The following is a 26156-nucleotide window of genomic DNA, read 5'->3' as shown; positions in this document are numbered from 1 at the left end:
TGAGGTTCTATATGTTGTTGGCAGCTTAGAAGAGAGACGGCCTAACTGCATTCAGCACGTAACCTGCATGTACCCTTGATAACGACTGTGCCGCATAACAATTCCCCCCAGCCTCGTCGAGGCTGTACCTGCGGCCTCACCCAACCACAGGGCCACGTCTGATGAAAATCATGTCAAAACGCCCGTAAGCTCAACACAACTTTGGAAGCGGTTTCTCCACCTATCGCTCGCACGATTTCCTGATCTCGTTGAACCTTCACACTGAGCAGATTGCTCCCATACACATTCTTTTCAGCGCTCTTTTGAAGGCAAGGTTTTTACAAAATGGAACCACGCAAGCATAAAAGAAAGCCACAGGTAGGGGATAGATATACCTCATCTATACCATGGGTAGTCTCGACATGGCACACAACTACAGTCGACCTTTTCCTTGACCGCAGCTGGCAAACGGCGACTCTAGAGTTCCTAGAAGATCCAACCCGTGTGCCTGCCACGGTTTACTACCTCACACACGGGTTCACGTGGAACACTCGACTCCCCGAGTTGGCGGCTCCAGGAGCGCCACTGCAGACTTCCGGAGAAGTCGCAGTCTCCATGACAATCGTGTACCCAACGACAACACAAGCTCTATTCATATATGGAATTCTAGACATATCGGCAACTTCCACTCTTTCTTCTCTCGCTGCAGCCTCCAGTTCAGCGAGCAGAGCTCTAGTGACCACGTCCCAGACATCGGCGCAGCAACAAAGTAGCCCAACGACAGGTCAGCAAGCAGCTACAACAACCGCGGCCAATGGCAATGGCAACGGCAAAGACAATAACTCAAGTCTAAGTAGCGGCGCAATCGCTGGCATAGCTATAGGAGGTGTACTAGTCCTCGCACTTATCATCGGAGGATGGTTCTTCTGGCGGCGTCACAAATGCACAAGGGCAGCGGGTTCAAGTTCCAGGGATGACAGACCAGCCAGAAGAGACGGAGAGATATCAGAAATTGATACAAAGCATCCTCCGCAAGAAATGCCAGGGAATCACCAAACACAGGCGCAAGAGCTGGATCCCACACATTCTGCCATGGTCGCAATGATTGGGACTCATAAGCTCAAAGCCGACTCGGAGCCTAGTGAATTACCGAACGGTCGAGGATATCACTATGAACCAGCTCATGCGCTCAATCCCAATACTCGGCCTGGGGGGCTACCAAATGGCGAGACGGGACGGACATTACCAGTGCGTCATCAGGATCTGGAGCCTGCTGCCGAGACGACGGAAACGACAAGCAATGCGACGTCACAGAACGTTGAGGCGCAAAGAAGAAGAGAAATGGAATGGCTAGAGATGGAGGAGGAGAGGATACGGAAACGACGGGAAATGCTTGCTATGCAAGGAGGGGGGAAGACATGATAGGAGTGAAAGGAGAAGTCGCACTCACTCCGGTTCTGATAAGGGGATATGAAGAAAACTGTTGTGAGCGAGAGTTGGGGCAAAGCGGTGGACTTTTGCGATGATACCTAGGTACGAGGAGGTCTCGACGTCTAGTAGTCGACGTTTTGAATGCACAGTCGCCTCATTTATTAGAGGCTTGCGTTGTATGGCGCTAGATCCAGGGGATCAGGATGCGAGACTGCGGGGCGCGGGTGTTCGCGAGGTGTAAGAGGCATCTAACGGGATGCGCTTTAGTCGGCTTAGCCATATACCAGGATTTGCACTCACGAATGGCACCGTGTTCGAGAAGGCTGAGGATTTCTTTATTTATCGCGGCACGGTATGCCGGCTGTATGCAGGATGCAGTCTTGCTACTAATGTTCAGAGTCGTATTCAATGCTGGTGTGCAGCCATGTCCCGCGCTATTCGCCAGGCTGAGTGGTGGTGGCGGCGTTGGCCCCCAATTGCATGCGCCTCCAACATTTCAACGCACACTGATTTGAAGTTTATGTCGCACAAGTGGGGTCCGAGATCAGGGGTTTCGTCGGCATTGGACGGACCTGACAAGGTCCAGCGAGTTCGTTTGGGCAGAGTGTGGTAGTAGCAGGATGAAAACCAAGCGACCACCGTGTAGTTTTAGTTCCATGCCTTCCCCTCATATCGTTGTCGCGATTCTTTAGCTCTTTTCTTTTACACTTGCCCGTATCACTGGGAATCACTCACTGGATCAGCGTCTAGGCATTGTGACTCTGGAGACCCTGCATAGATCTTAAGAATGACAACAGCGTGTCCTGGTCCAATATCTTGGGATTCTGTACTGTCGAGATATGTGTGTGTTACAGATCAACCTTCAGCGACAGCGCTTGCACCAGATGCAATTCAGACATTGGTCCTACCACCATCTGTAGTACCACCATCTGCAGTACCTCCATCAGCAACACCGGCATCTCCTGTCCCTTCACCAGGTGTATCAGTAACGTTGGCAGATTCACCTAGCTTTTCTACATCTCCAGTATCATGGGCTACGGTACCGATCCGGATTCAGACCTCTCTAAGTGATGGAAGATATCAAGAAACTCTATTCCTCGACAATAGACCGCTCACCACTGTTACGGTACAACTGACGCCATCGGTTCTTATTGTCGTTGGGGACTATTCGGTCCAAACAGGACAGCCAGCAATAACGACAGATAATCTTATTTTATCTCTTCAACCCCCGGGAATGACAACTGGCATACAGGGCGAGCCGGCGATAGCTCCTCCATCAATCTTGTTCTACACTGATGTAAGAGCTCAAGGCTCAGCACCGCAAACCTCCGAATCTATTTCGACAGCGCCACCTCGTGCTACCTCGTCCAATACTTCCAATTCAAGTCTAGGAAGCGGCGCGATCGCCGGTATAGCAATAGGTGGTGTCCTCATCTTCGCCTTCATGATAGGCGGCTGGTACTTCTGGCGCCGCAAAAAGCGGAGAACACGACCCACGATTAGTACCCTCGCCGATGACGAAGTAGCCAGGCGAGATGGCGATGGCGACAAAATGGTCCTTGGTAAGCAACAAACTGCCCCCACGACTGGCGCATACCAAACCCAATACCAAGAGATGTCTGGTAGCGGCGTTACTCAAGAACTTGATCGCTCGCACTCGTACAAGTATGCAATCGGAGGGGCGCATGAGCTCAAGGCCGAGGATCGACCAGGCGAATTACCGTATGCTAGAGTGGAGGAATATGGGTCAACGAACGAGTATGGTGTAGTTGCGGTGAATGATAGAGAGAATCGGGGGATGGAGGAGACGGCACCGGCGACAGGAACGAACGATACGACTTCGCAGATTTCGCACGTATCGCCACACGTGGAAGCGCAGAGGAGAAGAGAAGTGGAGTGGCTGGAAGCGGAAGAAACGAGGATAAGACAGCGGCGGGAAGCGCTTTTACAACAAAGTGGTGGGAAGACTTCAACAGTAATACAGAGAGAGAGAGAAGAAAACCCTTGAAGGGAAACATGCCTACTAATATGCTGTTGCATAATAACGCAAAGAGAGGAACTCCCATATCCACTTTTGGCAATGCTCCAGCACACCTATGCCAAAGGCGTCAAACCTTCATTTAGCCTCGCCAATCTGCTCTTAATCTTGCCCATCTTCTCCCCATCTCGATCGAACACTACTCCCGTACCTAGCACCTTCTCACTACTTCCGACATCGTCTTCCAAGCTCTGCGCTGCCTTTGCCTTCTTATCATCCTCCCTCACAAACCTCCTCTTTCACAGCCCCACATAGTTCACAGCCGCCTGCCTCATCCAAATGTACCACCAGGCCTCCCTAGCCCACTGTATTAGCTCATCGTCTGTCGCACCAGCATACTGCACATCCATCCACTGCATCTGAAAATCTTTTTCGCGCGGCATGGTAGCAAGGAGAGGGGTACCGGTTTCGGGATCGAAGAGCGTCCAGCGGAAGAGACAGAGAAGCTTGGCGGTGGGAGACATGTTGGGTGGTGGGGGTTGAGGAGCGAATGGTACGGGGGGTACACGAGGAAGGGCATCGATGTAGAGGGGTGGATTTGGGGGTTGTGAGAATAAGGGGGAGAGGGAAGAACGATGGGATTGGCGAAGTGGTGATGGATGGGCTGGGTGTTAATGGTGGAGTGACAGGTGGTGTCATGTCGCCGACAAACGTAGGTTCGAGTTCGGGGGTCATAAACTGTGGTTGCTTAACGACCATAGTTGGGCGCGGGACATCACTGGTCCATCCGTTCGTACCAGATGGGATGGCATTGGCGATCACATCCCGTAGTCTCTGCTCTTCACGTTCTTTTGCCCAAGCGGCGCGTTTGTTGTAGTATTCGGTTGCGATGTGAGGCAACATGGTGAAGACTTTGTCGCGGACAGTTGCCCGGGTACGCCTGTACCATGCTTGGAGATCTTCGTCGGTATACACGTTGGTTTTGCCGTCGTGTTGTTCAGTCTCGGTAGTGTGATGAATGGGACAGTAGCCAATGTAATGCTTGGGTACCCATTCTTTAATGAAATGTGTCCAGTACGGCGCGCGATCTTCAAGTCGTTCGTTGTACTTTTCCTCGGCTAGTCGTGCAGCGAAGTGACCTGGGTGGAAGAGCCACGAGCTGGCGATGTATTCGTAGACTAAGACCCTGTTTAGCTTGTGCTACGCATCAAATTAAGACTTGTAAAACTCACTCTCATCCCTGATCTTGAAGCCAGCGTTCAATATCCTCCGGTCCAAGCCCAAGATTCGCAGCGCATCCTTTGGATCCTTGCTAATCCAGACCATACTACCAGGAAAGTTCGTCTCTTCGATTTCTTCGACGCGGATGTGTATACCTTCGGAATCGATTGTAAGTCCCAGTGGCTTAATCATACTGCCGATCATCTTGCTGTTGCTTGCATAGTTGAGCTCGAAGTGGCACCAGTGAAATAGCTCAGGCCTGAAGCAGACCTTGACGTCGATTTGGATGAAGTAATTTTCTTCGCCATGGGGGGCGTCGATGGCAAAATACATGCAATCTTGTGTAAGATAGCCCTGGCGCCCGTGGGTGGTGTCCAGAACATCTTTGATGAGACAAATTGTGCTTTGCCAGGGGAAGTCGTCGAGTGTAGTGCTGCCTCTTGAGTGCAGAGGGCCGCATACTAAGAAGTCGACATCGCCGTAGTCATCCTGCTGTTGTCAACAAGAGAATGATGTACACGATTCCTAGTCATACCTTGCAAGGCATCTCGGTTGGTACCACCACTTGCGCGAAGATGGTCTGCAACGCAGCGGTCGTCTGTGCTTTAACCTTGTTATAGACAGCTGGAGAAATGCGCGGACAGTATAGTCCTTTGAAGGCATGACCACCCATCTCGTACGGTAGTTGAGGAGAGCAATAGTGATTAGTATAGTTCGAACTCTTCCAAGCCAGTAGAGAATGATTGACTTGAAGTGACAGTTGGTGATCCAAAGACTGTTGAACTGTATTAGCAGTTCCAACGTACTTTATATTGGTGTACCGTGCTGAGCTACTGCTAGATGAAGAAAAGGCAGCGGCAGCTGAGTGGTGTCAGGTGAAGGTAAGAGGAGTTCAGGCGACATGGCGACTGCTTGATGGAACAAACACCACGCATATGTACACCGACCTTGAAAGAGGACTTTGCTCTCGTTCAATGCCACCTTTACCTTGAGAGTTTGAATCGCCTGTGAGACATAACACAACGAATTGTCTTAGACTCTCCTACCTGTTGTTGATCACCGCACGATGGATGAAGCAGTGCATTTTGTGATCATGCCCTACAAAATCTGGTTGTGAAGCATTTCTGAGCGACTGCGCAAAATGTCGGGCACATTCCAGCTGCATGGCATTCGAGGTCGATTCTTTGAGTACGATCACTCACATTTCTCAAGACACAGTACGCCTCGTCAGCAGCCTTGCAGCCTACTCTCCCCAGCCTCAGCTGTAGCGCATCTTTGCGGCGTTTAGAAAACGGTTGGACGAGGCTGTCCTGCACCATCTTCACCATCATCGCCCATGCGGCGCAGCAATGCCACAAGCGCTAAATCTAAACACTTATTAGCAGCACACCCACAATCACCACACAGGCAATGCAACCATCTAGCAACATGGCAATGGCACATCTCCAAGCAATTCTCGCATGCCTTCCTTGCGGTACTGCGGAGTCCACAGACGACACCTATCCCGACGAGAAAGCCGCCCTACTCTCCGCCGGTGTATCCAACCCATGCCTTGCCGCTGAGACCGCCGACAATGTTGTCGCAACCCTCCTAACCACGTCCCTCACCGGCCCAGCCCTACACATGCACCTGGACTCCGTCGTCGGTGCATCGGGCTGGCGCTCCAACATCGCCGAATATGTCCTAGAGAAACTCGCATCCGCACTGCAGGCGTCGCATGAACGGCTCGGTCCCACCATCCGCAGCGCATATCAGCGGGCGTGGGAAGCTGCGCAAAGCATCCAAGGCTTCGTCATCAAACATCCTGTAATGAGCACCGTCATTGCCCTGGGCGTACTCGCTATTATTGCGCCGTGGGTGTTGGAAGCGCTCGGTTTCGCCGAGTTGGGGCCCGTTGAAGGTACGTGATGAGATGTGTTAATGATGATAGGTTCGTCAATTGGAGTAAGACGCGCGAGAAGAGAGGCGACAGTTGACGGTTCCGCGGAAATTTGAAAAAAGCAAATGGACGAGAACCAAAGAATAACAGAGATTTCACCCTTCCCCCCCACCAAAGCTATTGACTATGCGAATGGATTGCTAATTGCGGAAACTGACGCGCTGCAATGCAGGTACCTTCGCTTCTTGGTGGCAGTCGAGATACGCTGGGTTCGTGCCAAAGGGCTCGCTTTTCTCCTTTTTCCACCGTCTGGGCATGGTGAAGTGGCATTGGGTTCTTGTTTAATGGGGTCAAGGGATGGTTCGTTCGCCCTATCGATCAAGGAAGTTGCCCCATTTTCCAAGGAAGCGAGGAAGAGACCAGAAGTGGAACGGGTACTAAGGGAGCCGATATAGCTGAAGGATTTCAATGCGCAGGTGATTTCGCGTATCTTGCTTGTATGCTTGACATGGGCGTCCTAGATCGTTTCTTGCCTAACGCCCTGAGGCCCTGCTCGATTCATGTCATCGTAATCTCCTCACGACGTCATACCGTCATGGCGAGAAAACCACTGAATGGAGAAGCTGTTTCGAAATCACGCAACGGTTCCCGTCCCGCAAAGTTACAACGAACAAGGTTGTGTTGAATTCATGACTGAAGCGTACCGTGTGTGGAGCCAAAGGAGAAGATTTGTGGGGGACGGTCGAAGAGGCCGCGTACTCCCTACGCGCCCGCGCTAAAACTGTCAAACAACAACTCTTGCCCGCGGGCACGGCGCTCTTCCTCCACCTCCGTCCACTAGTCACGCCAAGCCCACATGTCGCGACCTTGTTCCCAGTGATCTACCCTACGCACCACGGGTCGTCGCGGGAGGGGCTTGACGCCGCTCATTGGTTCCCCCGTCTCAACGTCTTTACCTTGTCGACTTGCGTTATCTTGCGCATCGCAGATCGCGATCATTATGCGACTCTACGCCTTTGGTCTGAAACACGATACTGACCGCCCTGTGCCTGTACCCATACTCCAGGCACCCTCCATCAGAGTGCTTTGGGCGGCATGGTGCGACGCTGTTATCGCATACAGTAATAACGGGGATGAAGATGGTGGTGGACGAGGTGGTGGTGAGGAACCGTGGCCATGGGTTCTAAAGTATGTCGGCACAGGCCTTACGGCTGCTCAGAAGAAATGGTTGACCGAGGATGGTCATCTGAAACGGGTAAGCGGTCTCGGGGAGGTTGTGTTCTTTGGTAGTGCAATGCATGATGGCTTGAGGGGGTACATTGTCAAGAGCGGTGACAGGGATGCAGAGTGCGCAGACCAGAGGGTTGTGTTGTTTGGTACCGACATGGAAGTTGAGGATGGTGTACCAGACGTACAGGCTTACTCATTGAGCGAAAACGACACTACATCGATCATCACTGATGTGAAGATCGATAGTGAAGGGGTCGTGTTGCTTTACATGAAATCACGCTCTACGGTCGAGGAGTCGGTTGTGCACTTTGCAGACTTCAGACAGTTCCAGCGATATTTTTCTTCTGGCCTCGCTCCCAGTTCGCCAGCGCCAGAAGTAACACCCCTCCCATACGAGTCTCATTCCCCGCCACAATGTGTCATAAACGCTACTACAACAACTGCTGTAGACGACGGTATGCACGTTTGGACCTCAACCAGGGACCCAAGGTACCCACGTTGCTTGGGCCGGCCATATAATGCCAGTTCAGAGACAGACATCGCACCCCTGTCTTATCTAGAGGAATCATACGTCACAAAGATTGCATCAGGCGGTTATATGAGCGCGGCGGTAAGCTCGGATGGGGAATTTTTTCTTTGGGGTCAGGCGTGCCCTGGGTCGGAGGGGGAACTGGACGTGCTTAATGGAAGCATAGGAGCGGATGGGTTAGCAACGGGTATTGGTGTTGATGAGGAACAGGATGAGTTTTTGAAGTGCTTGGATGTGAGGATAGAGGGGAAAGGGGCGAGGGTTTGTGATGTGGCGATTGGTCATGGGCATGTTCTGGTGGCTGCCGAAGTGTGTGGAATAGGAGAAGAGACTAAAAGGGTTCTATTCGCGGCTGGGGATAACGGTAGAACCCAGCTTGGTCCTGAAACTGGTACACACTTCAAGGAGAGATTTGAGGAAGTCAAATCTATGCGAGGCAAGCGGATTATTCAGTTAGTAGCGGCTGGTTGGTCCAGTTATATCGTGTCAGATGAAGAGTAACTAAGTCATATTGTATGCTCTGTGGTACTTCCGGATGTAGTAGTCTAGGTGTACCAATAGAAAGGGGAGAAGTTTCCAACTGTGTATATTATGTCCAGAGACGACACCTGCACACCGGACTTGGCTCAGCAAAGACAACTACAGTCACGCGATGATCCTCCACAGAAGTATGCTACAAGTCTCAAACGTCTTCCAGGGCCTGGTTCGACATCAAAGGTCGGAGCTTCAGCGTCGACCTAACCATCGTGAATGCTTACTATTGGTGGTGGCTGGGGTGGCATATATCCGTCGCGCTCAACAGCGATCGCCGTGGTGACCGTAATAGAACCGGCTCTGCTCTGGTCTCTGGGAGAAAGAAGGACTAATCGAGGGCTCTGCGAGGCCTGAGAGACTTTGGAAGTGGGTTTAGATCTGCCAGTGGTGAGGTGGGTGAGCCGGTGCGGCAACATGCATTCGAACAGGGGGCGCAGATGAGGACAGCAAGCTACAATAATTCCAGTGCTTATCTGGGCGATAGCCCACATCAAGGTGGTGCCTATACCGTATGTTACGTCGCCTTGATATGCGACATCAGCTAGTGAGTCGACGCGGAAACCACCGATGAAGATGTTGCTACCCGTGTTAGCTTCGAATAAGAAAGGACTATAGGTGCTTCAATCCCACAATAGCCCGAAAGCAAACATAACGGAGACCGCCAGCTTGTGGGATAGTCGCAGCTTCAAGTGCCAGACCACATAGTGCGGGAGACACCAGATCAGCGCATCCAAAACCACTCCTAGCACTGCTGTGCACACCACACAGGGTTTCAGCTGGAAGCAATGTCTTGTATTCTCCAAAGGTGTCATGTAATTATACTTGAGCGGCCGGCAATGGACCATTATGACGATGACAGAGGCAAGACCTAAGGCGATTGCCGTAAAGACGCAGAAGTGTGCTGAGTCAGATTAATAAACAAGCATATACCAGAAGTGTCTGGATATCCAAGGTTTGACAGTACCACAGTGTCTAAGCCAGCTGTATGTCTTGGTGTACAAGGTTCGGATGAAGAAGATGAGGATTGCGCATCGAGTCAAGGCGATGCTGATGGCCATGGGAAGCCGGAAGAGCCATAGTATCTGCATGCGTAAGCTCTTTTCTGGAAGAAAGAATCATCGCCCTACTATCAACGTTTGCTTGAGGTCTGCCATGGTAGCTGACACCACATGCTGACGGACGAGACTAGCAGCCGTCGCTTCGTCGCGTTAGCAAAGTGATGTACGATTGTAGATCAGAGCAACTCGCAAACTGTGAATATTGTCATAACGATGTATAGGAGGAGCTGATCCGCATGATTAGACCTCGCTTTCGCACTCGCTATAAGGACCAGGCAGTACCAGAGCAAGCACCAGGAGAGTATCGTCGATACTCCATGGTAGTAGCCGTGATCGCTTCGCGCAGCACCGTGCAAGGAGAAAAAGCAGAGGTAACACCGCAATATATTTGCCGAGTAGCATGGGTTATTCGGAACGTGCCGAATGGGAAAAAGAACCGGCGGAGGACTTCTGATGTTGCCCTAGGATGTAGTCGAGTGTATTTCGGGATGGGGTAGGGCGATGCAAAGTCAAATGGGCGAATAGGTCTCAGAATAGATTGTAGGGTGGTGGAGGTGGTGGTGGTGGTGGTGGTGGTCAATCGAAGATGCAGCTCCGTATCGTGATGGCATCTCTTATGCGGAGCTACTGCCGTCGATGGTGGTGAAACACATGGGAGACACAGTAAACGCAAGAGGGCTGCCGCTTGGAAAGTGAAGCAATCCGGGAAGCCGCCGTTGGGATGCCAACCTTGAGCATGGACGAGTTGGGTTGCTGGCCCCCCTTTGCGGTAGCGACGGCGACAGAGTTCGGTTGCTGGCCCGGGTGTCTCAGATGTCAAGAGGAGCTACCGTGCACATCAAATTGCCATATCCGCGACCCCATTAAATATCAGATGATGTCAATCATGGAAAAAAATGTTGCGGTGTTGATGCCCGGGTGACCAAAGCTGTAAACAACCTGACATTGCGTGACTGCCCAAGTTGGAAGCGACAACGCTTTGACGGGGGTAGCACGGAGATCTGGGCAGACGAAGCCTTACAAGGCGGCGAGAAAACTAAATGAGGGGTGTCCCGATCGAGCGCGAGAGTTCTGTGAGGGTTCGTTAAGGTTACCGGTAAGTCGCAGAATGCGGTACACAGGGAATTGTCCAGTGTGTGACGGGTTTCAGAGGGTGCCCATCGGAATGTAGGCCGCCACCTCAGCCTTCATTGTACTACGGCCACCCGTACGCCACAGTCGGACCTATCGATGCCCACGCGGCACCGGATATCCGACAACAGGCACCAGCTCGGAGGTATGACTCCTCAAGTCCCTGGAAGAAATACACCTCTATCACGAGTTTCGAGATGCGAATGCTTTGCTCAGCCTCGGACCAGTGTCGCGTCCGCGCAAGTCGGGCCGACCGTGTTCTTTTTTCGGCGTACCTGCTTTAGCACGGGGGTATTGACACACGTCGGACAATTATGAACTACACCCCGTATATGCATCGATTTTGGGATACGCAATTCATACATCACGACGAGAAGATGTTTGCAAGGCAACGGTACCCGCACAAATGTTAGAATTCTCCGCTTGCGCGGTCAGCGCTGATCGATCGCACTTGAATCTTAGCTATGCTGGCTGGCGTCCAGTCAGAATAGATCGTCGTGCCCAACGCGTTACTGGCAGGGCTGATCAGGCATTAGAGAAACATTTCAAAGAAGGCAAAAAGCAAGGGTAGCGTCGATCATGATCACCACCACTTCACGCAACAAGTTTCGTTTGAAGTGGGTACGATGGTTCACGCAGGCTGCCGCGGCGCTGCTGGACATGGCCTCCAACGTCGCTGAGAGGCTGTGTAAAATCTCACCATCAAGCGCTCCAACGCGAACCCCCCGTGGCCCCATGGCAAAACGGAGAATCCGGTGCTGTTGCCACGACGGTAGCAGACGGCGCATGACAGGCCTGCCGTCCTCTATTCGCTGATTGGGCGATTGTGCGAAACGCCAGCGGGATCCGGCAGATGGGTGCACGCCATCCAGGGGTGCAGCATAGTTCATCCTTCTTTCTGCGCTTTTCCAAGGCCGTGCAAGACTCACCCATGTCGGTGGTCCAAGGCTGTAAACGTCATGTGCCCGTCCAGCTGCCTGCCAACTCGTGCTTTTCGGCTTGGGACCCATAGCATCTCCTGTCGAGCTAGGGCTGCCTGGGGAGTGGGAAGCGAGATGGGCCACTAAGGCCATCCTGACCTGATCTGTCGACCGTTTTTCTGGCTTCAAAGTAGCCTTGCCATCTGTTTTACACGCGGCACCTCTCTTTTCCTTTTGCTTCGACGACCCATCATTGTTACAACATCCGGAACTCCTTGCGTCTGCACTGTGTATATAGAGTCCTACACTCCCTCCATCGACTTGTTCCGTGAACCAGTGGCCATGAACTAGGACCTATACCCGCTCTATCCGGACTAATACTTACTATGGAAAACCGACAGTCTTCGCCATCCCCTCGCAGGGCGAGCCCACGACACAGCATGCAGAGACAAAGAAGTAACTCATTCCCTATTGCTGAGGCTTTGGGCTGCTCAACGCCAGAAGCACTCCTCATTCTGGCAGAGGGCAGAGCAGCAGTACGCAAACGCCGAGCCCGGCGCAACCAGTCGGTCGACGATGAAGTCAACCGCCTTTTCAACCCTCAAGATCACATCAAATTCCTGCAAGGACTCGCAGCCCTGCCCACCCCTCAAGATGAATCGTCACCGTTTGACCCAAAATACTCCCTCCACTCCCGGGTGCCTTCCGATGCTACGGATCACAGCACTTGCACAGTGGTCCCACATGTGAACGACGGCGAACCTCGGAATCTCTCACCCACGCTAGGCGACTATTCCGCCAACCTTGCCGCTTTCATCAAGAACCAACTCAAGTCGATACCAACGTACGAATCTAATCACCGCCCCACTTCATCCCTCTCTCCCCGGTCATGTCCGGATCTATCGTTTCCCATGCGAACGCCTTCGTCACCAAACCCGGCTGCACGGCGACAGGCCGAGGGACCAAAGGCAATTGAGATACCCCCAGTGCGACCGCCGATGAAGAGTCAATTCTCAGCATGGAGCTCTACCGACGACGACACGGACGACGAAACGCTTCCCCTCCCAGAATACACCTTACCCACAACGGAACCAAACTCCAAGGGAAGCAAATACACGCCTTCCATCCTAGGCTATTACGAAACCTCGCACAACAACTCGTCGTTTCTATTTTCGTCGACGCCGCTAGAGGAAGAGTCAGAGCCCACTACGGCTAAAGCCTTCAAGTTTCCTGACCCGTCAGCACTACCACGCTCCTCACCTGATGAGCAAGACGATGATGACGACGACGATAACGAACACGACTACCCCTCTTCGTCTTGCCCCTCTCAACCTCAGCTCACATCCACGTCAGCGCCTTCGTATACCTCGTCTTCGGTCTCTTCGTCAAGCTACTTTGACTGCAAACGCCCTGTTGCCATTACTCCCCAGATGAAGGAGCGTGTCATCGCAGCTGTCACGCCCCCGCATCCACACAACAAGAGGCTTACTGCTGTATCGCCTTGGGAGGGCAATGCGTTTTCCAATGTGCACGATGTGTACGTTGAGTCACAGCATCGCGTCAATGTCGACGGCATGTCCTTTGACATGCTCCGTGACCTGAACGTCTCCAGCAGACTTACACCTTGCTGATTCATCACCAACACCATCATCACCACTTGTTTTCCAATCTCCTTGTCTTACTAGCGTACGCGTTCGGGGGTGTTGTTGTTACTCCTGCCGGAAAAGACTGTGGTCCAGCCGGTCTGCACCGCATCCCAACGGCTTTCTCTTTTCCAACTTGCTTCTTCCTTGTCGTTTTGCTCCTATAAATATCCCTCTTGTAATCTGGGTCCTGGGCGTTTCATACAAGACTGCTAAGCCTTTTCTTATGTCCGCGGTTGTGGCTTGCTTTGGCATTGCTTTTCTGGTCTTTTTTCCTTTCTACCCACATGCATTTTCACTTTCGGGCGCCTTCAAGCACATGACGAGTGTACGCGACACACGAATTCCATTCATTTTTAATCCAGTGGCGGAGACGTTCTGGGGAGAGACTGTATATCCCAGTTCAGCGAGCAGCTATAGGGACACATGTAGCGAGGGGGCAGAATGCAAGCACAGCAGGCAGCAGCGGATTTTGGTATAGCTTGAGAATAAGAACACGCAGCATACATTTGCACACAACAATACGCGAAACACATGGTAGTTAGCAATACACAAAACTATTTGGCGCATCCTGCATCCATCATGTTGCTTTTCTCCGCACTTTGTTCTCCACCTGCGTGGTGATGCTAATATCAACGTTTCAAGCCTACATACCGAGTACCTGGGTTGAGCAGGAAAGGATCTGAATCATGAGACACGGCAGTGCGAGCACGGATATTAGATTGATTAGCAGCCTTCAGAGCGGTGAAGGGAAGGGGGGGAACATGCAAGGTCCCGCTCGTGCAGGCGGCGTGTGTCGATCTGGAGACGGGCTGGGACGCATGGGTGTCGATCTGTGATTCGAGAGGCGACGTCATGTTTGATTGGTTTGCTTGACGAATCTTGGGGTACAGGTAAGCAACGCGACTGACCGCGCCGCTTCAGCAGACATTACACGCGTTGTTGTTTGAAAGCGCAACGGATCTGGCGTTTATGGATTTGTGCGGGGCGCTTTCTGTCTATTTTTCGCCTTTACTGATGTTCCCCGCCTTTGTGGTTGGGTGAAACTATAGGCCACGTTGTGCGTAGAGAGTTTGGACCTTGGATTCACCAGCGCCTCCCCACACTCACGACCTCTGCCACGACGCGACAAGAATTCCATACAAGCCCCCCACCAGCTGCGCAGCCACGGGGCAATATACAACTCACAGTCTGTTCAACATGGCAGACTCTGAGCCCAGCCTCATTGCCCTCGCGCTCGGAAACGCTGCCTATGCCTTTTCGAAAGTGCAGCCGTTACTACCTGTGTACTTACACATGATCCTTGCGAGCCTCTTCCCCATCTACGCCGCCGCCCACGCCTCTCTCACACGCCCATCGACCGCCGCGAAAGCCACAAAGAAGCGAGGACACGGAAGAAAGCGCGAGGCTGAAGATGACGACACGGACAGCGAGGATGACGAAGAAGAACCCGAAAACGAAATGGAGGGTCTCTCCCCCAGACACATTATCCTCTTTCCTCTTTTCGCCGGCATTTCTCTGGCGACGCTGTACTTCCTCCTCAAATGGCTCAAGGACCCCACCATCCTGAGTAAAGCCCTCAACGCCTACTTCGCCATCTTCGGTGTCGTTGCGGTGACAACGCTGGTATCAGACGTTTTGGATATCGGCCACTCAATTATTTTCCCCCGTCGACACGCCCTCGGAGGCGCGCTCTACCACGTCGATGCTACGGAAGCAAAAGCCATACCAGTCGCAGGCAACATCGGTTCCAGCCAGCCCCTCACAACCCCCCTCCCAGGCTTCCTCGCACGCATACCCCTCTCCACCAGCGCAAAAGAATGGCTATGGGCTGACCGCGCCATGCCGAGTAACAAATGGACGCTGAAACTGCACATGCACCGCGCCCTTGTTGGCAAGCTCAAAATTGGACCTCACACTATGGTTGGTGTTGTAACGGCACTCTCCACACTCGTCTACTTCAACCTGATAGACAAAACCTGGTATCTGACGAATCTGCTTGGGTTTAGCTTCGCGTATGGGTCTATCCAGGTTATTTCCCCCACGACATTTGCGACGGGTAGTGCGATATTGGTGGGGCTTTTCTTTTATGATATCTACATGGTCTTCTTTACGTATGTCTCCCCCCATGTCTCGCTCCCTCGTTCACTCTGCTGAAAGCTTCGCTAACATGCTCTACCTTGTCTAGACCGATGATGGTGACTGTAGCGTCCTCCCTCGACGTCCCCATCAAACTCATGTTTCCCAAACCTGGCTCCGCGGGCAAAAGCTCCGCTGCTATGCTCGGCCTGGGCGATATCGTTATACCAGGCTTGATGATTGGTCTGGCGCTGCGCTTCGATCTCTACCTGTTCTATCTCCGCCGCCAGAAACGCGTCCCAGCAACGACTGAGGGGGGAGAAGACGAGGTTGTAAAAGCGGAATGGTATCCTGTTGCTGGCCGGTGGAGTGATCGTTTTTGGACACATTCGTTTATAGGAAGGCCGTTGTGGAGTGCCTCTGTCCCTAGTACGAAGACTGCACAAGGCGGAACAAAGAAGGAAGAGCCGCCGTTCACGTTCCCAAAGACGTACTTCAACGCCGCGCTAGTGGGCTATGTGGGCGGTTTGATCGCTACGTTGTGCGCGCTCCATCTTATGAATCATGCGCAGCCTGCCCTTCTCTGGCTGGTGCCCGGTGTACTAATCAGCCTCTGGTCGACGGCGCTCGTGAGGGGCGAGGTGGGGCTGATGTGGAATTACAGTGAGGAGATTGTTGAGCAAGAAGACAAGGATGGGAACAAGGACAAGGGTGAGAAAGGTGAAAAGAACGAGAAGAGGAGGACACAACAATGGATCAAAGACGAAGACAAGCCGGTGATCAGCGACAAGTTGCGTAGGCCAGAGCGAGAGGTCTTCTCCTTTTCTATTGAGGCGCCGCGGAAATCTAACCGGACGGTATCGACGAAGATTGATGATGTTGGTGTATTGGGGAATGGGACAGTTAGTCCTGCCGATGGTGGTACTGTACAGTCTGTTGGGAATGGAACGTTCTGGGCGGGTTCCTCGTCGAGTAGTGCTCGTCAAGAGGTCGACGTTGAGCCTGCTGGGAAACGTCTTAGGATGAGATAGCACAGTAGTCTCACGAGAGAGATAGAGAGAGCTTTTATGTGTAATGACTGCATAGCGATGGAGTTACAAAAATCACAGTCTGTCATTCAAGGCTGGTGGTTCGGTAGATACGAATTGCAATCTACTTTTCTACCGCTTCCAATATGACATCTAGTGTCGCCCGATTCTTCGTCGTAGACAGTCCCATCTATTTCATGACAGAGGTTAAGTTGGCTATGCTTCAATGTACCGACTATCCTCTTCAACCTTGTTGCTTTGGAATACAGACACATGCTCCACGTTCCATTTTTTTTCTTGGCTGAGCATCGCTCTATCAACAGCGTCGTTACCTCCCACATTTCGCACATGCTTCCCCATGGATACCTTCGCCGCGGTTGATGTTGGAGCAGTGCGGACACAGCCATTCGGACATGTGTGGCATGTCTGACTGTATGTTGGGAGTATGTGGTATGTGGTAAGTCGAGGTAAGATGCGAATTTCAGACGCTGTCGTGCTCGTGAAGGAAAGGGTGTAGGATGGATGTTTTGTTCGATGGGTGAACGAGGCGGGGGATTAGGCTTTTGGTTGCTTGCTGTAGAAGTGCAAGGTTGGACAACGATTTACTTGTGTGACATGGAGGCTCTTTTTCTCTCCTCGAGATATGATTTTATCCTTGAAGGGGAATTGGGAGTGACAGGGAAGGGCTTTGTTGTGTGCTTAGATTGAACGTTTGAAGTGATGGGACATTGTTGGCTGTAGACAAGAACTTGTTTGCAGACCTTGCACATTGTAAACATCATAACCGGCCCGTGAGATGGGGACACAAGCGATGATTCCTGCAAGCATCGGCACGTTCGAAGCGTTCTTCAATATCAGATCAGGGTATCTTGATCGTCTACCCGATATCTCTACGAATCTACGTACCAACAACAGCGCACTTACGCATTTTCCCAGCCTCAACCTTCAACCCCAACAAAAACGCAGTGCTCACGTCCACCGCTGGCGAATCAACCCCAAAACACACCACCGCAGTCTCCAGCTCCTTAGCCGCACACCCGACAGCCAAGTCCAATCTCCCATGTCTCTTCCACCCAACAGCAGCATCATGATACGCAAGTCCCAGCGCCTCCCCCACCAACCCTTCCTCTTTGAGCAGTCTGACCAGTTCAAGCGCGGCCTTCGGCACAGGTGATCTCCACAACTGGCGCCGTCCAGTCCGGATACGCGCGTCCAGTACTACCATGCGTGTCCTGCGCATATCGCTGTCGGGGGTGGAGCTACTGCACGCTATACACGAACATGTAAATCCGTATGCAGCTAGTTTCGCACGTCGCGAACTGGTGGTCTGGTAGGGTCGCTCGTAGCTTAGTTTGATTTGCGCACCAACTGGAATTTCGACAATGGCATGGACGGTGATCTTCTCAAGTCGTGCGTTCCACGCGAAACTTGCATTGGGGATGCAGGAATGGTTGAAGCGTGCAGCCAGTGGGCAGATGGATGTGCGGCTTCCGGTTTGCCAGGCGTTTGAATTGAAAATGTCAATCACTCTTGCATCTACACTACTCTGGGCATAGTCTTTCTGGGCGTAGAGCGTAAGATATTGGGTTTGTTGTGCGCTTCCCAGATTTGCAAATGCCGTTGTGACGGCCCTGTTTGTTCGCGGTTCTGCGACGCTGAATAAGGGTGTTTCGCCAAGGATGAGAGTACCGGGTGAGATGGTTGTGGTCGCAAAGCAGCCTAGACCTTCGCCTGGAGAGGGGCGCACCGTGTAAAGTGTGTCCATTGTGATTTGTTGTTGATAGTCAGACTAAGAGTTGTTGAGATACTTCAATCTGTGATTCGAGGCGGAGATCTCGATAGTATAGTTGCTGCGATGGTGCAGCCTGATTTTACTAGATGCATTGTGTTCGGGATGGATATAAAAAATTAGCAAAGTCGCCTCGCGGTTGGTGTGGAAGCAAATGGCAATCTCAGGCAACAGTGTTTTGCGGCTTTGTCACCCATTCCTGGAGCCCGTGCCACTCGAGTTGCGCGCTAGCGTGATGATGTCATACGAAGCAGCCACCACATCGTTTATCATCTCAACCCCCCGTGGGATTGGTGGGTAAGCGGATGGCTCTTGGACGAACCTCTAGATTCATCACGTGTTGATGCCCACTATCTACACGATTAATGCAGCTCCGCGTCGCTTGGGCAGCGTTGGTGTCAGATGAACCGTAACCTTTGCTTCCTTCTACACATTGCCGTGGTTCTTCCCCTATTCTCACTTCGGGGCCTCGAGTATGGCAGTAACGGATCATTTCTTGTCGCGTCTTGATATGTACTGCTCCAGGCCTTTCCTTTGGGACATTAACCTTACTTTTTCGTTTTGCTTCGTTTTTCCTCGTCTTCTCTTGACTTTCCTCCACATTCTCTTCGTTTGACTTCTTCATCTCGCACCGCAATGTCGAGCTTCCAGGATAACACCAACGATCGTGTCATACATGAGTGAACCGAAATCGTTCTGGCTCAATCCGCTTCGGTCGCTGGTACCACCATCGTTGCAGAAGCATTACATGTTAACTATTACAGTGCCTCTCAAGCCACGAAGAAGACGTATCCTATTTGGACTTGTTGCTCTGAGTGCCAACATGTTCGATACCATCCTACTAATCACGTCTGTCATTGGACAGTGTTGGATGCTATATGAGGCTAGCGTGAAAGTCACGTTATTGCAAAGCTGAACCTACAGCTTGTGAAGAGCTGAACTATGGAAGGAACACCATACACTACACGCATTGCATCCGCAACTATGTCCTTATGCACCGTTTGCAGATCTATTCCATTTCGCAAACTCATCGCCGGTGAACATGAGGTGGTTGTGAACGACGGTTTCAAATTTAATGCGGCTGGACGGATTTCATCAACGTTCCTACACGATGTTCCTTGGAACAGGCGTCGATGCACTGTTTCAGAACTTGTGTCTCGCGCTAAGACATGCCGACTCTGCGCTATTATCCTGAGAAAGATCAAAGAAGAACGGTGGATCGTCGTGGACGGCAACATGGTCGAATGGGAAGAGGCTAAGACTTCCATCTCGCGAAATCTCATGGTCTGGCTACAGCTACCCAGGAAGAACGATATATTCAAGTGCTTCCGCATCAGTCTAGGCACCCCACGTCAGCGAAAGACCAATTGGTTGGACCTAGACCTCCGGAAAACTTTCGGTAATTTTCATTACACTAAAACACAAGACTACTGGAACTGACTGGGCGATATAGACAGCCCGTTGAAGGTCCACCTCACTCATGTCGTTTTCCAAGAGACACTGCACCCTAAAATATTGGACCTTATGCTATCCTGGCTAAAAAAATGCAACACAAGCCATTCTGAGTGTACTCATCTGTCAACAAGACTTGTTCCACTACCGACAAGGGTATTGGACGTGAGCACACTTCCCGGACCAGAACAGATGTTGGGAAAACAACCGATATGGAGAGAGCAATTCCAGGATGGAAAATGCAAGCTTCTCCAGACTACCAAGGGTCAAACGGGCCTCTATGTTGCCTTGAGTTACTGCTGGGGTACTAGCTTACCCTTGAAAACGACTACAATCAACTTGCAAGCACATGAGTCCGCCATCAGATTTGACAAATTACCGCAGACTTTGCAAGACGTTATCATGATCGTGCGGTACATAGGCATCAGATACGTTTGGATTGATTGCCTATGCATATTGCAAGACTCCAAGGCAGACTGGGAACATGAAGCTGCACGTATGGCAGATGTGTACTCCAATGCGTATCTGACTGTAGCTGCTTCACGAGCAAAGCACTGTGAGGAAGGGTTCCTTGGTCTTCGCAGTAGAGATCGCCCAATTTGTATAAATCTTGAAGATGAAGAGGGCTCGTTCGAGCTATACATTCAAAAGCTTTCCATGGCGGAGGGCGAGGTTAGTTGAACATTATAAACTCTAGTATTGATTAACGGTTGACCTTGTTTAGTGTTTGCAGGCTTTGGATCGTCGTGGATGGGCTGCTCAGGAAAGCCTTCTCTCTCATCGTGTCCTAAGCTTCAATGAAGACCAGATGACCTGGGGATGCGCTCAGAATGATGAAACTGAAGAGAGGTTCGCAAGCTCAGCGCGACCCCGCCATGCAAAACACATTGAATTGATAGTAGAAACTTTAAGGCAACCAATGTGCGAAAATTTTCATCGCAGTGACTGGGCCGGCTTTACGAAGTCATATAGCGCACGCGAAGTGACCTATGAGACAGACACCTTTCCAGCGATATCCGGTGTCGTCCAAAAAGTTCAGCAATCCACTGGGGATATATATTACGCTGGACTATGGAAGCAGCACTTCCTGGAAGGTCTTCTGTGGTGCTTGGAAATGGGAATGGGTTCGCGTCAAAGAATGGAAGGACATCCTCGAGCACCGAGGAGACGACAGGAATGGATTGCTCCGTCGTGGTCTTGGGCATCTATAAAAGGAGACGTACGGTACTCATATAAGGTGTCAAAAAGTGGGTACTGTGCCCGTCTCGAAGAATATTGCGTTATTTGCAGCGGCTTGGACCCATTTGGCGCACTTACGGCGGACTTCGCCCGTATTACAGGGCCAATAACACTCGTCACAGATGTTCCGACTGAAGACGAAGTTGCCATGGGCCGAGATTCACGTTACATGATCCGACTCGGAAACGGCACACTGGCTTTGGCTACTGTCCGTTTCGACTTTGTTCATTCTGTGTCCTGCAGTGCGTTAATGATCACACCAACTTTGGACGTGTGCATCGAAAAGGTCGAACAAACGACGAACACGTATGTGCGGATCGGAATCGTTACGGTGTGGGACTCCCCTGTTCATGGATTGACTGTTTCGGATCATGTTCCGTCACGTTCTATCATATTGGTTTAGTCGTAGTCAAGTACGGCTCGTATTCAAGTCTTATCGTCTCCATCAATCTCAGTACGCTTCTGCTGCGTTGCGTAACGTCAATGTAAGACCCAGATACCGGTCTCAAAGTTTGGTAATTCTCGGTCTTGTCTGATATAGTACTCAAGCCACAATTATAATGACAGCGAAGGAATAATGAGCAGCGTGTGCCCCGGAACTGGCGACATAACCAAGTGTATACTGACGATGGCCACAACACAACGCATCACACCAAGGTGAATCAAACTATCTTGCATTCATTATCTTATCAAACACAGCAATTCGAGCCAACTTATGATCGTCTCATACTCCTCCAGAACCAGAATACTATCTAGAAAGAGCGGTACATATACGGTACTTGTCTAGGTTTGAGAAGATATGGACTGTGCTACTAGGAAACTTGACCGTACTCTTTGCCTGGCTATTACCGTTATAATGACAGCCGGTGTGGATCTAGTCTTCTACACAAACAAGTTCTCAATCATTCCCATCAAAGATAGCTTCATATTCATCAACAACTGCTTCATCTTTCACCATCTACCACACGTCTCCAGTCCTCAGCAACAACACCTCATTAATAGGCCCCTTCGCGCACGCTTCCAAAGACCTTTTGAGTCGGCTTCCCTACTCCACCTTCTTCCTCTCTTGATACCGTCCAAACCACACAGGCTTACAACAAAGTGTAAAAATTCTCCATACCACGAATGGCACAAATTGCCCTGCTGTAACCAGTAACGAGTTTTGTGGCATGCCCCCATCCATCATGAACGCTTGCCATACCAGTAGTGGTATATACGAGAGCTCAAAGACCAGTACGGTGCGATACAAGATTTGACGGGATTCGATCGCGATTTGGGTGTTGGACATGAAGAGACCAACTCCGACACCAACGAGGATGTTTGCAGCGCCATATTGCTGAGTCATTTGTAGTGCTGTTGTCGTAACTTGACTAGCAGCAGCACCCATCGTGCGGAGCAAATAGTGGCGTGGAAAGAACATGAAGTAGGAGCCAACACCGACTGTGACAACGGATTCGAAGGCAAGAGCAGCTCGAATGATGTTGCCTGAAGTTGAAGGATGGACTCCTTGGTGGGAAGGCGCGGTAGGTGACATCTTTTTGCTGATGATGAGTCGGTGTGTACAGGATGTTTAGGTGAAGATGTAGTGTAGACAGGAAGTTGCGATGGCAGATAGATTCTAAGCTCACCAATCTGCTTCTATAGTTTGTTCTTCTAGACTGCCTTACATGAGGCACATAAGGCATGTATGCCAAGATTCGTCGCCAACTAGGGTCCAGGCGCCACCATAACGTTATGCTCAAGACGAAAAAGGAAAGGCGCGCTTGATAAGCATGGGGCCAACGCTTAAACCCCAGCCTCTTCACCGCACCATGTGGTCATCCTCCTACACGCATCTGAATTTTATCTTTACAGATAACGAGAAGCATAATGTCGTCTCAAGAAATCTCCGTTCCGCATGGTCCGGATCGTAAGCGAGTTCTCAATGTGCTCGCCCAACGGAGATACCGTACAAAGTCCACCTCTATCACTTCCTATCTAGTACTTACTCTGCCTAGGTCAGCGTAAGCGGGAGCGTTTGCAATCTCTGGAGACAAGACTTCACGCCCGCGGTACGAATGTAACGTATGCTCTTGATGAGGAGATACAGCTTCAGCACCCGACGCATCCTCCGCTTCCGGGACCATACGGCCCCGACACGCCCAACAACCCTTGTTATGATCTGTATCAAGGTTTCAAGACTGGGACAGCTAGTACGCCCTGTATGTGTCTTGCGTCGCATAATTTGGCTTGTAATACGTCAGAAATCTCGTCGTCATATGTGGGGGATCAGTTTGGAATTGACACCACTCTACCTTATGGTATGCCATGGTGAATCTGAAGTCATACTCCCTCCTATTATTGTGCTTACTGACTTGATTTTCAGAGAATAGTGCTCAAAGTGTTGCGTCAACGTTCAATTCCCAGTTATCAACAGAACTCCAAGACCTTGAAGTTTCCCAGTTCACCTTCCCATCAGAGCATGTCATCGAGATTCCCGCCCTCAAAACTATGGAGGTCACACTTCGGATCGCAAATATGCTTGGTCTTGCGGACGAACTGCTAGACCTCACTTTGAGCCGTGTGACAGACGTATCAAAAATCTCAGTCCCACTGGCAGACTTACCCGAGAACCTGCGTCCAACGGAAGCACAGCTCTTGCTACCACACTGTCCAGCAATAGATGTTCTCCCTTGGCCATCAGTCAGGACGAAACTCATTTGTCTTTTCAATCAGCCAGAACAACTTAGACCACCAATCGCCAGAGGCTCCATGGCTATGGTGCGGCTGTTTCAGGATCTTGATGACGAGTCGGAGGGACTTCGCATTGCATTGGATGTAGATAGGCATGGGTATGATGTAAAGAGTTGGGAAGTCGGACAGGTCGTCCTCAAAGACTGGTGGTGGGCATTAGACTCCGCGATCATTTCTAATTCGGATCGACTTAGATACATAAGAGGAGCCCCCAGATTGCAGTTCTGAACACCATGACAAAAGAGTGGGGTTACAGACTGTTTCATGATTTTGAGTTGCCGTGAATCCAGTTCTTTAGCGTACGCAGTGAGGAAAATGAACCGACAGGGCTTCGAGTTAGAAATCAGAGTGTGGCATGCACTAGACAACGCGTGAGATCAAGAAGCTCTACCCGAAGAGCGCAAGAGATATGTTCTCCCACAAGGATGAGGAACTATGCGATACAAAAGGTACTGAATGCAGGAAATGTAACCAGTTGTCAGTCGCTGGCGCGTCGTTTCCGCAATTGGCTGTCAACACTAGAAGTGCCACGCGCACTATACGTCACGGGGTAGAGAACGCTTCTAAGGTATTACTTCCTGTTTTAGTATAGCGTTTTCGATATAATGCAGTTGTCATTAGAAGTAATAATAGAAACGCTCATCTCAAACCGTCCATCTCCAAGCTCACGTTGTCCGCTCTTGAACCATAGACGCCACCATCCAAGATCCACTGCTCATTGTCATCATTATCATCTTGAACGCGTCGCCAGGTCTGCCTCCTTTCCCCTCCACTCTCTTTCCCCTTACTTTCTTCAACCTTGATCGTCGGCCTTATCAAGCCGCCCAACAGCGGGTTCTTGCTGAAAGCCCCACTTCCACTCGATAGCGTATTCCCCTCTTGGGGTCGTTGCATAGACTCAGGTGGTTCGTCTTCGCTCTCCGGTGTGGCCGGCCTCTCGGTAGCAGCCATACGCTTGACGAGCTTCTTCCCAGAGAGATCGATACTGGCAACAACCTTCCGTTTCTCGTACTCAGGGCGCGCATTCCAATCCTGTTCTCGCAGTGCCTTTTGCTGCCGCTTGAGTTGCATAGCACGTTCCTGGGGACTAGCCCACATGCTCAGTCCGGCCGTCGTAGTCTCAAAGTCGGCAGCTTCATCGTGAACTTGGGTTCGTTTGGCGTTTTGGGCTTGGAACGCAAGAAGTTTGTCTCTGTGCTGTTTTGCTTTTGCGAGCTTCTCGTTCTCAGATTCGACGTCTGAAGCAGGGTTTGAGGATACGGGTGTTGTTGCACGGGGGGTTGAGAATGGGCGTGGAGCGAGGGAGACGTCGGCGCGCTTTTGGTTGGCGTTGTTGGCGGCCATTTTTTCTTTCCCGCGCTCTTCGCGGAGGACGCGTACCATGGATTGGATGTCTTGTGCGCTGAACAAGGCCGAGTTGCAGAATGTGCATGGGCCGATGCCTTCTTTTACGCAGATGATTTTGCCGCAGTTTAGGCAATTTGGCGCAGCTTCGAGCAGTGGATGTCTAGTGGCCATACAGTTACACTTTCGCTTGCTGTTGTCTTGCGAGGCAAGTGTAGGGTTCGTCTGGATCTCGAGCGCTCTGATCGCAGACTCTAGATCATTGAGCGCTGTAGAGGCACCGTGCATGGGCGTTCCACCAGTGACATTGACCTTCGCTTTCGCTTTTGGTTTCGTGTCAGAGATCAACTGACCCGGAAGTTTCTTCGCCGCTGGCGGAGTGGGTGAGACACCACGAGATTTGGGGTCGAAGTCCCCGATGACGTATTGAATGTTGGTAATTGTAACCCATCAGGCTGTTCCGACAAGCCGAATTTAGCTGCTTTGGATCTTGAGCTACCAGCCATATAGTCTTCTTCATCTGGTTTGATGTATGCGCCAGAAACATTTCCATAGTTGTCTGGCTGCCGTGGTGGCGGAAGTTTGTTCAAACCTGGCTTCGTCTTCTTTGGCTTGGCTCTTGGTACTTCTGATACATTATTTGATGGCAGCGACTGGGAAGAGATACCGGAGGCTTTTGGTTTTCTCCGGTTGTTGAACGAGGTGATAAACTCGATTGCTTGTGGGCTGTCCCCCAGTAGGTTCTGTAGATGATCCGCTGACTCGTTGTGTGATAGCGATTCCGTATAGGATATTATCTGCTTCAATGACTCCTCGTCAAGAGGCAGAAGCTTTGATAGCTGTGGCAGTGCCCAGGTTGAGAGATCCATCTTCTGTTGTTGGGGTTGTGGTTGCCAAACGTCAGAATAGTTCGTTGGCTGTGATTCATCACTCGGAGCTAGTAATTGCGGCGCAGGCGT

At 51.2% G+C, this 26156-nt stretch overlaps 11 protein-coding genes across 11 annotated transcripts; 7 read left to right on the top strand and 4 right to left on the bottom strand.

Annotated features, from left to right (window-relative positions):
• Positions 1–324: 324 nt before the first annotated feature.
• ALTATR162_LOCUS3661 (uncharacterized protein) lies at positions 325–1401 on the top strand (the record flags this gene model as incomplete). The annotated part of the gene is made up of 1 exon (XM_043311269.1): positions 325–1401. One exon carries the CDS (start codon positions 325–327, stop codon positions 1399–1401), a length of 1077 nt encoding a protein of 358 aa, XP_043167204.1.
• Positions 1402–2644: 1243 nt separating this feature from the next.
• Positions 2645–3418, top strand: ALTATR162_LOCUS3660 (uncharacterized protein; the record flags this gene model as incomplete). The annotated part of the gene is made up of 1 exon (XM_043311268.1): positions 2645–3418. The coding sequence occupies one exon, from the start codon at positions 2645–2647 to the stop codon at positions 3416–3418; it is 774 nt and encodes a 257-aa protein (XP_043167203.1).
• Positions 3419–3687: 269 nt separating this feature from the next.
• On the bottom strand, positions 3688–5282 carry ALTATR162_LOCUS3659 (uncharacterized protein; the record flags this gene model as incomplete). Its single annotated transcript, XM_043311267.1, has 4 exons — positions 3688–4052; positions 4186–4566; positions 4621–5098; positions 5145–5282. The coding sequence occupies 4 exons, from the start codon at positions 5280–5282 to the stop codon at positions 3688–3690; spliced, it is 1362 nt and encodes a 453-aa protein (XP_043167202.1).
• Positions 5283–6019: 737 nt separating this feature from the next.
• Positions 6020–6517, top strand: ALTATR162_LOCUS3658 (uncharacterized protein; the record flags this gene model as incomplete). The annotated part of the gene is made up of 1 exon (XM_043311266.1): positions 6020–6517. The coding sequence occupies one exon, from the start codon at positions 6020–6022 to the stop codon at positions 6515–6517; it is 498 nt and encodes a 165-aa protein (XP_043167201.1).
• A 971-nt stretch (positions 6518–7488) lies between these two features.
• Positions 7489–8748, top strand: ALTATR162_LOCUS3657 (uncharacterized protein; the record flags this gene model as incomplete). Its single annotated transcript, XM_043311265.1, has 1 exon — positions 7489–8748. One exon carries the CDS (start codon positions 7489–7491, stop codon positions 8746–8748), a length of 1260 nt encoding a protein of 419 aa, XP_043167200.1.
• A 236-nt stretch (positions 8749–8984) lies between these two features.
• On the bottom strand, positions 8985–9935 carry ALTATR162_LOCUS3656 (uncharacterized protein; the record flags this gene model as incomplete). Its single annotated transcript, XM_043311264.1, has 3 exons — positions 8985–9360; positions 9781–9863; positions 9909–9935. The coding sequence occupies 3 exons, from the start codon at positions 9933–9935 to the stop codon at positions 8985–8987; spliced, it is 486 nt and encodes a 161-aa protein (XP_043167199.1).
• A 2341-nt stretch (positions 9936–12276) lies between these two features.
• On the top strand, positions 12277–13521 carry ALTATR162_LOCUS3655 (uncharacterized protein; the record flags this gene model as incomplete). The annotated part of the gene is made up of 1 exon (XM_043311263.1): positions 12277–13521. One exon carries the CDS (start codon positions 12277–12279, stop codon positions 13519–13521), a length of 1245 nt encoding a protein of 414 aa, XP_043167198.1.
• Positions 13522–14733: 1212 nt separating this feature from the next.
• Positions 14734–16643, top strand: ALTATR162_LOCUS3654 (uncharacterized protein; the record flags this gene model as incomplete). The annotated part of the gene is made up of 2 exons (XM_043311262.1): positions 14734–15647; positions 15722–16643. The coding sequence occupies 2 exons, from the start codon at positions 14734–14736 to the stop codon at positions 16641–16643; spliced, it is 1836 nt and encodes a 611-aa protein (XP_043167197.1).
• A 3022-nt stretch (positions 16644–19665) lies between these two features.
• Positions 19666–21092, top strand: ALTATR162_LOCUS3653 (uncharacterized protein; the record flags this gene model as incomplete). The annotated part of the gene is made up of 4 exons (XM_043311261.1): positions 19666–19828; positions 19883–20553; positions 20606–20730; positions 20921–21092. 4 exons carry the CDS (start codon positions 19666–19668, stop codon positions 21090–21092), a joined length of 1131 nt encoding a protein of 376 aa, XP_043167196.1.
• A 1073-nt stretch (positions 21093–22165) lies between these two features.
• On the bottom strand, positions 22166–22654 carry ALTATR162_LOCUS3652 (uncharacterized protein; the record flags this gene model as incomplete). Its single annotated transcript, XM_043311260.1, has 1 exon — positions 22166–22654. One exon carries the CDS (start codon positions 22652–22654, stop codon positions 22166–22168), a length of 489 nt encoding a protein of 162 aa, XP_043167195.1.
• A 1838-nt stretch (positions 22655–24492) lies between these two features.
• On the bottom strand, positions 24493–26066 carry ALTATR162_LOCUS3651 (uncharacterized protein; the record flags this gene model as incomplete). Its single annotated transcript, XM_043311259.1, has 2 exons — positions 24493–25568; positions 25697–26066. The coding sequence occupies 2 exons, from the start codon at positions 26064–26066 to the stop codon at positions 24493–24495; spliced, it is 1446 nt and encodes a 481-aa protein (XP_043167194.1).
• Positions 26067–26156: the final 90 nt, after the last annotated feature.

The sequence above is a fragment of the Alternaria atra genome (assembly GCF_907166805.1).
Source record: "Alternaria atra isolate CS162 genome assembly, contig: 23, whole genome shotgun sequence".
Classification (NCBI taxonomy): domain Eukaryota; kingdom Fungi; phylum Ascomycota; class Dothideomycetes; order Pleosporales; family Pleosporaceae; genus Alternaria; species Alternaria atra.
This window is presented reverse-complemented; position numbering and strand designations above follow the sequence as displayed.